The sequence below is a fragment of the Zootoca vivipara genome, chromosome 16, assembly GCF_963506605.1.
Source record: "Zootoca vivipara chromosome 16, rZooViv1.1, whole genome shotgun sequence".
NCBI classification, from domain to species: domain Eukaryota; kingdom Metazoa; phylum Chordata; class Lepidosauria; order Squamata; family Lacertidae; genus Zootoca; species Zootoca vivipara.
Genome location: NC_083291.1, coordinates 34749056 through 34763725, shown reverse-complemented (window position 1 = coordinate 34763725; position 14670 = coordinate 34749056). Strand labels below are relative to the sequence as shown.

The 14670-nt window shown below is 50.3% G+C and overlaps 1 protein-coding gene across 8 annotated transcripts in view; it reads right to left on the bottom strand.

Annotated features, from left to right (window-relative positions):
- Positions 1 to 268: 268 nt before the first annotated feature.
- Positions 269 to 14670, bottom strand: part of PALM3 (paralemmin 3) — a 40124-nt gene continuing 25722 nt past the window's right edge. For 7 of the 8 annotated variants that reach the window (XM_060269204.1, XM_060269205.1, XM_060269203.1 and 4 more), the window contains 4 exons: positions 13261 to 13381; positions 11529 to 11559; positions 8296 to 8403; positions 270 to 6752 (listed from right to left, as the gene is read on the bottom strand). In XM_060269204.1, the coding sequence (XP_060125187.1) occupies positions 4477 to 6752; positions 8296 to 8403; positions 11529 to 11559; positions 13261 to 13381 (2536 nt within the window). In that variant the 3' untranslated portion in view covers positions 270 to 4476. Of the gene's footprint in view, positions 6753 to 8295; positions 8404 to 11528; positions 11560 to 13260; positions 13382 to 14670 lie in introns of all 8 variants that reach the window. The other variant, XM_035141143.2, reaches the window with a different exon arrangement.

The following is a 14670-nucleotide window of genomic DNA, read 5'->3' as shown; positions in this document are numbered from 1 at the left end:
TATGGCCAGGCTGGGTGGCGCAGGATGCCACGCAGCTGCTCCCGCCCTCCGCTCCGCCGCGGAGCACTAAGCGCTGCACGCTAAGCCTGCCCGCCCGTCGCGCCCTCAGCGGCCGCGCTGTGCGCTGAGCCCGCCCGCCCGTTGCGCTGGAAAACGGGGCGGCGGGGGACGGCGGAGGGATCCGCCGCACCACGGCGCCAGGGCGCCAAAGGTGCTTAAGACGGCCCTGCCCAACCCACACCCCCAGCCCAGTGAAAGGACTCTCCCTTTAGTGCTGCCATCTGTAAGAGCTCGGGCAAAAAGTCACTCCTTGCCTGCACACTTGTAATGGTTTATGGAGAGGGTGGTAGAAAGCAAAATTATTAGCAATAAAATATTGACAGTTGTGTTCCTTTGGAATGTGGTGTTCCAAGCAATGGCTTTCATACAGTAGTGTTTCACAGTAGGGCAGTAAGAAGAAGGGGGTGGTATGGGATTGGGAACCACGGTTCTCCTCTAGTAGACAAATGACACTTCTCCTTTCTCAACTGCCCATGAGAAAACAGCCCGGCTCAATCCTTTGGTTGAAATAAAATCATGCTGCTTGCTTCCTGGGGCTGGCAAGGCCATTGAGCTCTCTGCTTCACTGGGCACTGAACAAAGGCCTCACCCGATCAACTGAAATCTGGCCTCATACTAGGGCTGCCTTTGGTGCCAGCACAAAGACAGGCACATTGCATGAAATCTGCATGGCATGGCAAATACGTCCAGGAGTAGAAACCTAAGCCCGGATAAGGCAACAGGAAAACCCACTAGAACAGGGGTCAGCAAACTTTTTCAGCAGGGGGTCCACTGTCCCTCAGACCTTGTGGGGGGCCGGACTATATTTTGGAAACAAATATGAACGAATTCCTATGCCCCACAAATAACCCAGAGATGCATTTTAAATAAAAGGACACATTCTACTCAGGTGAAAACATGCTGATTCCCGGACTGTCCGTGGGCCGGATATAGAAGGCGATTGGGCCACATCCGGCCCCCGGGCCTTAGTTTGGGGACCCCTGCACTAGAAGAACTCTGGGTGCTCTGATCCTTGCACTGAATCCCCCCCATTCTACAACAGAAGCTGGGTGCTCTTGAGACCAAGGTGAGTGGCCCAGGAGTGGACCCAGCTGGCAGCTCACTGGCCTGGCTGTGGGTGTCAGGAATGGGCTTGCTCACCTGCATGCCTCTCTTAGTAGATCAGTAGATCAGAAGCACTTCCTTTGGGGTTGGGGGGCTTGCATAGGCACCATCTCCTGTTGGCACACCTGCCCCAAAGCTTTGCCCCACCACAGCTGCCCTTCCTACAGGTGCTGCTTAACACGGAAACGCCAAGCCTTCGCCATGAGTCTGTGGCCCAACATCACCTTGGCAGTTGTTCCTCGACTCTTAGATATGGAAGGAAGCTTGGGGGGTCATCTAGTCCAATCCTCAGCACAAAACAAGGATCTTGCAAATACGGCCTCCCCAAATGGGCATAGCTGGGGCCCATATAAAGTAAATAAATAAAAATACTTACTAACAGACCAATTGCATGTCAGATAATTCAGTTCTGTGTCCCCCCTAACATAATGCCTGCGCCCCCGAAATAAATCCTGGCTACACCCCTGCCAGCATCTGCTGAAATGCCTCTGGCAAACCAGAGCTTCTTGCAGCCAAACCAACCATTTCACCTGCCTCTCGCCTCTCAGTATGCAAGTATGTAGGGAGCTGGAAGTGGGGCTAGCTGGGAAGGCCTTTAGGGCAGAAGTCAAGGGCTTCACTTGGTAGAAAGAGCAGGAACATCATGATGGAAGCCAGACCCGGGTGGCGCTGTGGTCTAAACCACTGAGCCTCTTGGGCTTGCCAATTGGAAGGTCAGCGGTTCAAATCCCTGCGACGGGGTGAGCTCCCATTCCTCTGCCCAGCTCCTGCCAACCTAGCAGTTCGAAAGCACGCCAGTGAAAGTACAGTCATACCTCGGTTTAAGTATGCCTCGGTTTGAGTATTTTCAGTTTAGGTACTCCGTGGAACTGTCTAGAATGGATTAATCCACTTTCCATTACAGTGGTGCCTCGCTTAACGAATGCCCTGCTTAACGAAATTTCCGCTTAATGAAAGGTTTTTTCTAGTGGAGGTTGCCTCGCTAGACGAATGCGTTTTACGAAAAATTCATCTAGCGAATCACGGTTTCCCATAGGAATGCATTGAAATTCAATTAATGCGTTCCTATGGGCAAAAAAAAAAATCAAAAAAATTCAATGCATTCCTATGGGATTCGCTAGACGAATTTTTCGTTATAAGAAAAGACCTGTGGAACGAATTAAATTCGTCTAGCGAGGCAAGTTCGCTTCAGGTTAAGTACGCTTCAGGTTAACTACAGACTTCCGGAACCAATTGTGTTTGTAAACCGAGGTACCACTGTGGATAAATAGGAACTGTTGCGGCAGGGAGGTAAACAGTGTCTCCGTGTGCTCTGGTTTCCGTCACCGTGTCCCGTTGCGCCAGAAGCAGTTTAGTCTTGCTGGCCACATGACCCAGAAAGCTGTCTGTGGACAAACATCGGCTCCCTCAGCCTGAAAGCGAGATGAGCGCTGCAACCGCATAGTCGCCTTTGACTGGACTTAACCGTCCAGGGATCCTTTACCTTTACCTATTTAGGATAACCCCATACTGGAAAACAGGACCCCCAATTGCCCGCCTGCGTTCCCTGCCCTGACATCTGGATCATGCTGTTCCTCTAGCTGTGGTTGTTAGTAAAAAAGATGCTGGTAGCTGGAACATCCCTGAGGAGCACCTCTTTGCCAGCTCCGGAGCACAAGACCCATTTCCTCCCCCCAAGCACAGCCAGAGGTCCCGCTTGTCATTGTATCTGCCTTTAATTGAGACTCTTCCAGTACTGCCCAGGAACTGACCATGTAAAAGGCTCTTACTGACTTTGGCGGTGGCCCTAACAGAAGTTACATAATTCGAATTAAAAACAAAGTGCATAGAATAAACAGTCATGGGAAGGGTGTGGGTGGTTGTGAGGAGGAGGGCTGGGGGGTCCCTGTACCCTGGCTAGAGCAGTGTTTCTCAACCAGTGTGCCTCCAGATGTTTTGGGACTACAACTCCCATCATCCCTCGCTAGCAAGACCAGTGGTCAGGAATGATGGGAGTTGTAGTCCCAAAACATCTGGAGGCACACTGGTTGAGAAACACTGGGCTAGAGCACGGACCCAGTGGCTGTGATAGGAATTGGGGTGGGGTGGGGGGGTCACAGTTAGGAAAGGTCTCTCAGTCTGTCCTTGTGAGGGAGAGCATTGAGTCTGCACCACGTGAGATCTTAGCTGGGAGGCCACATCCAAGCCGAGAGGGTTCCAGCAGCTCCTTGTCCGGAGTCTCTCTGTATCGCCAGCTCCTGCTGTCCCAGAGTCCTCTTGTGCCCAAAGTGTCACAGTGCTGAGTATTTGCTGCAAAGTCCACCGTGGCACAGCTGGGGCACCTCAGCCTACGTGCAGAAGGCAGTACGAAGCGAAGGAGGTATTGCTCAGTGTCCCTGGAATGTGCCCAGACTGATTTTGGAGAGTAACGCCAAGCCGGCAAGAGGGATTCAGGCACATGCGGAGAGTGGAGGTGTCAAGAGTTCTGCATGCATGGGTGTAGCTCTCGGTATCCAGCCCAATGCGAGTAATGTACAAGCATGTGGAAGCATATGTCTTTTCTTACTGGCGCATGAAACTGTGGGGCGTGAACTGAGGCGCTGCAGGCCAACATGCAAGCGGATATGTGACTGTATGTGCCTGTGTAGGCATGTTAACAACACCTGCGCATGGATATGTGCATTCCAACGACGCAAATTTACACAAATGCACACCAAAATGTGTGTGTGTGTGTGTTTATGCGCACGTGTGTGTGTCTGGGGGAGAATGCATACACAGGAAACAGGTGGGGGGAACATGTTGGTGGAGTCTATGCGTTAGTGCATGGCGATGCAGAGTCAGCAATGTGGACCCATGTTGCTAGTGTGCAGAGTGTACCTGCTGCTATTGTGTGGGTGGGTGTCCATGCATTAGTTCCTACGTGTGACTATGTCATGTAGAGACACACTTGGAGCCTCCCAAACAGCATCAGATTTCTCTCTGTCCTGTTCACCCACTCCAGGGGAACATGGAGAGATGATAAACATGGAGAGGCAAATCCACTATTTGAACAAGTCCTCTGTTGGAAACCCTCTAAGGGCTCATCTCCACAACCAGCATCCGTCGTCTCCTCCCAGGGAGTGTGTGTGTTTGTGTGTGTACATGAGAGAGAGAGAGAGAGAGAGAGAGAGAGAGAGAGAGAGAGAGAGAGAGAGAGAGAGAGAGAGAGAGAGAGAGAGAGAGAGAGAGAGAGACCTACAGTAGACTACTGGCAGGGCATGTTACCAACTTCAGAGCCTGCCATTGGGACCAGATCAACAACTCCTGTTCCTGTGGAGAGCATCCTAGCCAAGCTCACATGACCGAGCAGCACTGGCACGACTTCTGCTTGCGCCTGCTCTGCCCCTGCTCTGGGTCTTCCCCTTGCCGGGGTGCCGTGGGTTGGAGCTGGCATGAGGAGGCAGTGTTGGCAGAGGTGGTGGTGTAGGTTGGGGCCTCCTGGTTTGTGGCTGCCTGGAGTTTTAAGATCCCCATCTTGGGCTGTAAGCCTCCCACAGAAATGTCCAGCGCATCTGCCGAGGCCTCCTGCAGCAGAGGTTGCTGTTCAGCGTGGAGACTTTCCTTAGCCTCTTCTGCTGCTGAGGCCAGGCTGCCATCTCTACCTTCTTTCAGCTCCCGGTTTCCCACTGATACAGTCTTGTCCAGGAGAGGCTGGCCAGCGTCCTGGCTGGACGAGAGCAAAGCATCTGGAGCCGTTGGGTTAGGGGATGGGGCTTGGCCTGGCAGCAGGGGCACTTCTTCCAGCTTTTCTGGAAGAGACTTTTCAGGCTCCTGAAGGGAAGTTGCCTGGCCCTGCGGAGAGATTGGCACCTGCTCCGTTAGCATAGGTTGAGCTTGGCCCTGAGGTGACCCTTTAGCTTCAAGGAGACGAGGTGAGGTCTGGCTTGGCAGGGATGCCTGCATCTGGTCTGTAAGGGACCCTCCCATCTCTTGCAGAGAAGAAGGGGCTGCACCCTCCAGAAATGTTGGGTCCTGGTCCAGAAGAGCTTGTGGGATCGGGTCTGGTCCAGATGCTGGAGACTCCCCTGGAAGTAAATGCTTACCTTCATCCACAGGGAATGGGATCTGGCCTGGAAGAATGATGTCTTCCTCTGGCAGAGAAGGGATCCGGGCCTCTGGAGCCGTTGGCATTTGATCCTGCAGAATGACTGGAATCTCTTCCAAGGGCAATCCCTCTGCTTCTTGAAGGGAATTTATTTGATCAGGCAGAGAAGTGAGCTGATTAGACAAGGAGGGGATTATGTCTGGAAAGGATCCTTTAGCTTCCACCCCGGAAAGTTCCTGGCCCTGTGATGTTGTCGACCTCTGAAGCGATTTCTCTATTTCGTTCAAAGAGGAAGGGATCTGCCCTGGCAGAGATGTGAACTGGTCGAGCGGAGGTGACAGGACCTGATCTGGCAGAGCAGCAGCACTCTGTTCTTGTCGAGATGTTGGGATCTGGTCCAGAGGTTTCCCATTAGCTTCATGTAGAGGCGATGGGATCTGGTCCTGCAGAGAAGTGAACTCACCCTGAAAAGAGGATGGGTTATCTTTTGGAGAAGAGGAAAGATCGTCCTGCAGAGATGGTGGGGTTGGATCTAAAAGGGACTCTTGCTGTGCGGATGGAAGCAGTTCTTTCTTTTCTTGCAAAGGAGCAGACTGGTCCGAAAGAGTGGACAGGCTCTGATTTGGTAACAAAGGCTCTAGGCATGAACCCTCCATTTCCTGAAAAGAAGATGGAATCTGGTCTTGCAGGGGAGGAGGAATCTGCTCCTGAAGTGTCCCTGGAACCTGGTCTGGCAGAGGTGATGATGACAACATGACTTCATCTAGAAGTGGCATCTTGCCTTCTTCCGGATCAGGGATCTGGTCCAGCAGAGGTAGCTTAGGCTGGTCCAGCCATGACCCCAGACTCTCTCCGCTTAGATTTCCCTGTCCCCCCATCACTGGCTCCGCATGGCCAACTGCTAGGCCTCGAGCAGGCTCCACCTCCTTGGCCCCCTGTTCTGGTAACTCCTTCTGCCCAGCTCCCATCCGTTCTGCTTCCTTGGCCAGGGAGCCCATCTCCAGCTCCGCCTCTGCCCGCCACTTGGGAGAATCAAGGCAGCTATTCTCACCCTGTGGCGCCTTAGAGGGACTCTGATGATATTCCCAAGAAGTGGGGGACTCTCCCTCTGGACCATCACGGCTGCCCAGTTCACTGTCCACCCGGCTTTCTGTAGCTCCGGGGGCCTTCACTGAACTCGAGGCACTGCAAAGGTGGTTTGGCTTGCTCCCTTCTTCACCCTCATTCCCCAAATCAGGGTGGCCCTCCAAGTCTTCCTCCTTCCCAATGGAGCTCTGCTTCTGCCCAACAGCATCCATACTGCCCACTTCCTGGCCCAAGTGGTCTCGGATGACCATCTCCTCCACTGCCAGCTTTCTTGGGCAGTTGGGAGAGGCTTCACTGAGGCCCAAGCTCTGGCAGGCCAGTTTAATGTCCGGAGCAGCTTCGGCACTTCTTTGTGGGGGCTGGATGCCTCCACATTCTTCAGTTATAGGGCTCACATCGACTTCTGCCTTCTCAGGACTGCATTCACTGCCAAACACACCTTTGGAGGAAAAAGCAACAACATTAGGTCCTCAGGTCCTCTGATTTCCCAGAAACACAAAGTATAATATTTTCAATAAAATAAACTACAGCTCCCATCAACCCTAGCCAGCATGACCAACGGTCAAGGAGGAGGAAGAGTTGTAGACTGGAGGGCCAAAGGTTAGCGACCCCCCCATAAGACACAGTTACTTATATAAAGAGGTGTTGTGCCGAGTCCATTGTCCAGAGTCTAAATTGACCAAACCAGAGACGAACTTTGAAAGGGGTAGACAAACAAGGACACACACACTTTGCATAATTCACTCTGCTTTTGCCAGTCATGGGGCGAGACAAGAGACTATGAAGTGATCGATACAGACCTCTGTTGTGATTCCATGGAGAGGTCCCACCCACCCACCCACACTTCAAACCTTAACATTTGCGTCCCCAAACCTGCTTTTAAAGGAAAACTGTGGTTTTCAGGATTTCAGCCAAATGCTCTGCTACTCAATACCAAAGTCCATGTTTGCAGAAATTTGCTTCACCCCATGCTCCGCTGGAATGCAAATGCTTGAGTCAAAGGGTTTGCCTCTGGTCCTCCTGGCCTGATCCCTCAACCCTTGCGATGCAAAATCTCAGCCCCAGGGGCCAAACATGTCCCCCTGGCCAACCCCCCCTGGCCCTGGGGACTCTTCTCAAGCCACATATCCGCCCCCCCAGCCACACCCAGGATGGATTTTCCTTTGCAGGCTCCTGGAGCATTTTTGTCCAGCAGGAAGATGTCCCCTCACTCAGATAATGCCTCTTCCTGGCTGCATGGAGGGCAGAAAGGAATGTTTGAGCATGTGTGGCAACTCATCACACCAAGGCAAACTTCACATGAGTTAGTTACAGGTAGGTAGCCCTGTTGGTCTGAGTCGAAGCAAAATAAAAAAAATCCTTCAGTAGCACCTTAAAGACCAACTAAGTTTTTATTTTGGTATGAGCTTTCGTGTGCATGCACACTTCATCAGATACACTGAAACAGAAGTCAGACTCTTATGTATATACAGAGGGTGGGTGGGGTGGGTGGGAATGGGTGATGGGCTGATGGGAGTGGTAAACCTGTAGATGGCTGTTAACGACTGCTGATGACTGCAATTGGTCCTGCGGGGAAAAAGCAAGGGCTGAGGCGCTAAAGAAAGCTTGATAATGCATAATGAGATAAGAATCCTATGTCTTTGTTCATCCCAGGTGGCTCCATGGTTTTAAGCTTGGTAATGAGTTCTCATTATGCATTATCAAGCTTTCTTTAGCGCCTCAAGTGTATCTGAAGAAGTGTGCATGCACACGAAAGCTCATACCAAAATAAAAACTTAGTTGGTCTTTAAGGTGCTACTGAAGAAAATTTTGTATTTTGCTTCACATGAGTTACTTGGCCCACGTTTGCCTCTGGCCCTGCCCACCCATGGCATTTGGCTCCTGAGAGGTTGCGCAGGATGGAAGATGGCCCTCAGGCTGAAAGAAAGCTCTCTCCCCCCCGCCTCACTCAAGGGCAGGCCTTGCCAGTCTCCAGCACCCACCTCCTCCCGGCATGTCTCCATTCTGCAGCTTCTCTTGGGCTGTTGCTTGCAGAGACCTCTTGGGTGGAACAGGAGCCAACTCGAGTCTGGACTCAGGGTTACTTCTCTCTGCAAGGAATTCATGGTCACATTCAGATGAAGTTATCAAGTCCTCTGAGAGGTGTGTGTGAAGCTTGTGAGTCATAGGTCAGAGGGCAAAGCCTGGTGGGGGTAAGAGACAGCAGCACCTGTATCTCTCTGTCTGGCAGTTCACCTGGACCCTTGTGGATAATGGGGACAGAGGTAATAGGTGCTATCTATCTATCTATCTATCATCTATCTATCTATCTATCTATCTATCTATCTATCTATCTATCTATCTATCTATCTATCTATCTATCATCTATGGTGGTACATAAATATTTTAACAAACAAACAAACAAACGGCAAGAACCACCAAGCAGATAACTAACCCTTCTTCTTGGTTCTTGTGTGTCACCCTGAGATTTTTAGCTCTTCCTCCTAAGGTAAAGGTAAATGGACCCCTGATCATTAGGTGCAGTCATGACCGACTCTGGGGTTGCGCGCTCATCTCGCGTTATTGGCCGAGGGAGCCGGCGTACAGCTTCCAGGTCATGTGGCCAGCATGACAAAGCCGCTTCTGGCGAACCAGAGCAGCACACGGAAACGCCGTTTACCTTCCCGCCGGAGCGGATCTACTTGCACTTTGATGTGCTTTCGAACTGCTAGGCAGGCAGGAGCTGGGACCGAGCAATGGGAGCTCGCCCCGTCACAGGGATTCGAACTGCCGAACTTCTGATCAGCAAACCCTAGGCTTTGTGGTTTAACCCACAGCGCCACCCGCATCCCTTTCTCCGAAGGAGGCCATCAAAACCCTGAAAGATCAAGCCAGGCCCTGAGACCAAGCAGACCAGTGTTCAGACAAGCTAAAGTAGTGCTATTAAGTAGTATCAGGGTGGCCTAAAGATGCACCGAAACAGGCAGTGCACCAGGGATGCCAAACTGGTGGTCCTCTAGGTGTTGCTGGACTCCAGCTCCCATATTTCCCTGACCACCAGCCATGCTGAAGTGGAAGAATATCTGTAGGCAGGGCTTTTTATGTATCACCTCTACAGAGTACCAGCATCTCTCTCTTATTTGCTGAGCACTGGCATTTATTTTATTTTATTTTCAAAAAAGCACTGTTGGTAGAGCACCAGGTTCACCATTCTGACCCCAGCACTTTCCTACCGGTCCATATCTTCCATTCTCAGTCTTAGTCTTAAAATTTTTACCTTACTGGCCCTTCATCTAAAGATCTCAGAGTGGTTCACAAGATAAAAATAAATAGCACAAAATGAATAGTTAAAACAAAAACAAAACAATAGCCCCATAACACAACACACACAACACTTTTTATAACACTGTAGAATATTAATCGGCCTGGTTGAAGAGGGATGTTTTTGCTTGGCATCTAAAGATATGAAGGCACCAGATGAACCTCCCAGGGGAGAGCATTCCACAAACGGGGAGCCACTGCAGAAAAGGCCTCAGAGGACGATCACAGGGTCTGCGTCAGTTTATATGAAGAGAGGCGGTCCTTGAGGTAGTGAGGTATGAGAACAAGCTCCCATTTCCTGGGCCAGGAAACTCTAAGGAGCACACACAGCCAACTCAATGCAGCCCATCTTCTGCTCTGAAAAGGGTGACTCACCAGGGGTTCAAGATATATGATGAGTTTTAGAACTCCCTGAATGGAGGTTCTAAAAGCCAGGGCAAAGGCAAAGCTCCAGGCCACAATGCAATGACTGGTGGCTGGTTTGGGGCTTGGTGAGTCACACTATGCAGGCTGGGAAGAATATGAAGAATTTGAAAAAGGGTTCTAGTTTCACCAGCAGGTGGCGGGAAAGAGGTGAGAGTGGGTAGAGGGGGATGGGTGAAGAGAGGTGTAAGTTAGTGTGATGCAGCAGCTAAAAAAGCCAATGCAATTCTGGGCTGCATCAATAGGAGTATAGCATCTAGATCAAGGGAAGTAATAGCACCACTGTATTCTGCTCTGGTCAGACCTCACCTGGAGTACTGTGTCCAGTTCTGGGCACCACAGTTCAAGAAGGATACTGACAAGCTGGAACGTGTCCAGAAGAGGGCAACCAAAATGGTCAAAGGCCTGGAAACGATGCCTTATGAGGAACGGCTTAGGGAGCTGGGTATGTTTAGCCTGGAGAAGAGAAGGTTAAGGGGCGATATGATAGCCATGTTCAAATATATGAAAGGATGTCACATGGAGGAGGGAGAAAGATTGTTTTCTGCTACTACAGAGAAGCGGACACGGAGCAATGGATTCAAACTTCAAGAAAGAAGATTCCACCTAAACATTAGGAAGAACTTCCTGACAGTAAGAGCTGTTCGGCAGTGGAATTTGCTACCAAGGAGTGTGGTGGAGTCTCCTTCTTTGGAGGTCTTTAAGCAGAGGCTTGACAGGCATATGTCAAGAATGCTTTGATGGTGTTTCCTGCTTGGCAGGGGGTTGGACTGGATGGCCCTTGTGGTCTCTTCCAACTCTATGATTCTATGATTCTACCTGGGTAATGGTAGGGAAAGGTGGGGTACATTCTGGGACGAGTAGAGGGATGGCTAAAGGTGGGCTAGAGGTTGTCCAAATGACAAGGCTTCCAGAGTTGAGATTACAGAAGGTAAAGAAGAAACATAAGCTTGGAACAGGCTGGAGCACGTCCCAGGGCTGTTTCTTTATCTGAATGCCCTACAAGGCTGTACCAACAATCTAGAATGGATAAAGAAACAATACACACACAGAGACACACAGAGACATGGATCAGGACTGTGCTCATTCCAAGTGACTCCGTCCTCTGAGCCTGCCCTTTTAACACAAATAGCTGGCTGGAGATCAGATTTCAGTCCGGCAGGTTGTGGATCTTTCAACACACATCCGGGAAAGTAAATTGCAGAATACACTTGGGGAATAAGGGGCCCACCTTCAGCCTTATTATGTTCGCCAACTGGGCTGCAGAAAACAAGACAGGATGAAGTGGAAAGCTGTCGCTTAAAGCAGAGTGGGATGTGAATTCATAGGTCCTGGATGGGACTGAACCATGCAATTGACCTGCATAGTTCAGAAGATTGCAACTGACAGTTGTGAGATTCCCATTCATTCCAATGAAGCTTTTGCAGAAGAACCGCCAGGCAAATTGCACCCACTGTGATGGAGGTATCCCGGCAAAGAGAGAATGACTCACCTTCTGGAGGAGAGGAAGAGGTCCCATCAACCTGAAAGCAAAAGAAAGGAACTTCATGGCAACAGCATCCAAAGAGATCACTAGTAAACTTTTTTTAAAAAAAGTTGAGATGGCTTTTGCTCATTCTCAAATTCTTATTTATTCAACATATTGATTCTTTGTCTTTCTTCCAAAGAGCTCAGAAGAGCCCCCATAAGGATCTCTCTCGTTTTATCTGCACAACAATCCTGCAAAGTATGAACACAGGAATCTGCTTTATACAGTGGTACCTTGGTTTACGAACTTAATCCGTTCCGGAAGTCCGTTCTTAAACCGAAACCGTTCTTAAACCAAGGCACACTTTCCCTAATGAGGCCTCCCACCGCCGGTGCCCTTCCACCGTTCAGCTTCCGTTCTTAGACCAAGGTAAAGTTCACAAACCGGGACACTATTTCCGGATTTGAGGAGTTCGTAAACTGAATAGTCCGTAAACAGGGCTGTTCTTAAACTGAGGTACCACTGTACTGAGTCAGGCCATTGGCCCTGCTTAGTATTGTCAAACTCCAAACTGACTAGCAGCATCTCTCCAGGGCTTCAGACAGGAGTCTTCTTTCCCAGCCCTGGGGAAGTGAACCTGGGACCTTTTCCACACAAACCTTGTGTTTTACCACTGAGCTAAGGCCCTTTCCCATGTTAAAGCAATGACTAAGACAGGATACAATGTTTGCACAATGCTTATTGGCCAGTACCTGTGACATCACCAAGGCATCTCTTCTCCCTCCCCCAATCCCTGGAAGAATTTTCTGCTTTAAAAAATATTTCCACTGGAGCCACTGGAGAGGAGGCTGGGGAACTCTTTTCCACTTCCCTGAATGTTCTGCTGCTACACTGAGCTAAGCCTTAAGTTTTGGCGTAGCGTATCACCCAGATCTGGTCTCATGGCTTAGCTTTCCCAGACAAACCACAAGCCATAAATCACGGGACAAACCTTGGTTTCATGATTAGTCTGGAGCAGGGATCGGCAACGTGCGGCCCATGGGCTTGATCTGGCCCACGAAGACCGTTTTACCGGCCCACGAGCTGCCCCCGAACTGAGTCGCCCACTTGGCGAGTCCCCCACGCGGTGCGCTGAACTGGCGCGGCGCGGGGACTCGCCGAGCGGCACCAGAAATCGCATCTGTGCACATGCAGATACCGGAAATCACTTCTGCGCATGCCCAGACACCAAAAATCGCTTCTGCGCAGGCACTATTTCCGGCATTTGGGCATGCACAGAAGCTATTTCCGGCATTTGGGCATGTGCAGACGCAATTTCCGGCATCGCGCTGCACTGGTCCGGCCCACAGGCAATCTCCACGGGAGTGATCCGGCCCATGGCTGGTAAGCCTTGCCGACCCCTGGTCTGGAGAGTGCTAAGCCTTGAGCCTTGCTTGAGACGACATGCAAAGCCAAACCATGCTTAGCTCAGTGCTTAGCTCAAGCAGCAGCAAAATGACTGAAGAATAGTAAAAGTGTCCCCAGTCTCCTCATTTGGAGCCTACATGCTTGCACTACTGAGCCATGCTTCCTAGTGAGCCATGGTTTGGCTTAGCGTAACGTGATTTCCACATATTTAAGCCATTCCCTACAACGATAAGGACAAGAAGCATGGTTTTAAAAAATGTATGCTGAAATTCTCAAAATGCCAAATTCTGTGCTTGCTTGATAGCCATTTTTTGCATTTGCCACAACAGAGATCAGGAACTACTCCTACCTCCCCAATGCCATCCAACGAAGACCGCTTCACCTCCTTCAAAGCCTTCACAGGCTCTTCTGGCTGCAGCAGTCCCTGGTGAAGTTCTGGATTATCCAGCTGCTGCATCTGAGTTTGGAGGCTTCAAAGAGAGAGGAACGGCCATTAAAGGACAACATTTCATGCCCCTGACAAGCAGTGACAGGGAACAACGGTGGCCATGACCAAATCTCTACATCAGGCTGGTGAACATGTGGCTCTGCGGTCAGAGCTGGACGACAATTCCCATATTACCCCTCATTGCTGGTCCTGCTGGTTGGGGCTGATGAAAGTTGGGAGTTCAACAACATCTGGAAGGCCACAAATTCCCCACCCCTAATCCACATGATTATTGTGACACAGAGATATGCAAACCAGGACTCTGTTCACAGGAAATTGATGCACTGATTATCACAACACATGCCTTGGTAACATCTAGATTAGTGGGGCCTCCTTCTGACATGCTTTTGGAACCTGCAAATCTAAAATACAGCAGTCTGATTGTTGACAGGAACTGGCCATAGAAAGCATATCCCATCTGCCTTCAAGACTGTCCTCTTCCCCCGTAATTTAAAAACCTTCTGTGGAAGTTTGGCAAAAGGAAGCATAGCATGTAGCTATAACCAACAGGACCTACTCGGTGGTTGCCTCCTCATTCTGGAAACCTGCCCGGCTTGCTCTTGACTGATTTTTAGCCAGCTGGCTAAGACCTGGCTTTTTAGAGGCATCTGCATGCTACTAAGAGTGCTATGGACTGGTTTTAAATAACTTGTGCTTCATTGATTTGGTGTTGATTTATTACTGTGTTGCGTTTTTATGGTATTGCCTTTTTCTCTTTGCAACCTGCTTTTGAAGGACCTTAGGCTACCCGACGGGACAGAAATCACAACATCAACAAGAACAACAGATGCATTTCATTGTTTTGAGTGGGGTTTTAAGCCGGAGATCTTCAGCCCCATTCTAAACTCACCAGTCACTACTCTGGGAACAATTGGCTCTCCTGTCTTTTGGAATTAAGCAACCTTATGAGCTGAACTTTAGCACTATGCTTCATGAGCAAGTACTGTATTCTGACATCCTTTGGTTAGACAAATCCTGGCTTCTTGCTTGTGCGCCTGGGCGTGAAAAGACCCCCCACCCCCACCCCACATTTACAGCCAGGCTGCTGGAGGCTCTCCACCCCTCTTGCTGAGTTGTCACTTTTGCACTGCCTGGGGGATCCTACCCTCCTCCTCCCCCTCCTCCTGCTGCTGCTGAGGGTGATTTAATCCTCAGGAGCCTTGCTGACTAATCACTCCATCTCTTGCTCCTTCCCTCCAGCTCCCTCAGGCCAGGAAGTGGTTTCAGGCTTCTCTGTCCTGAGTGTTGTTTGTTTGTTGTTTTTAGTCTCAA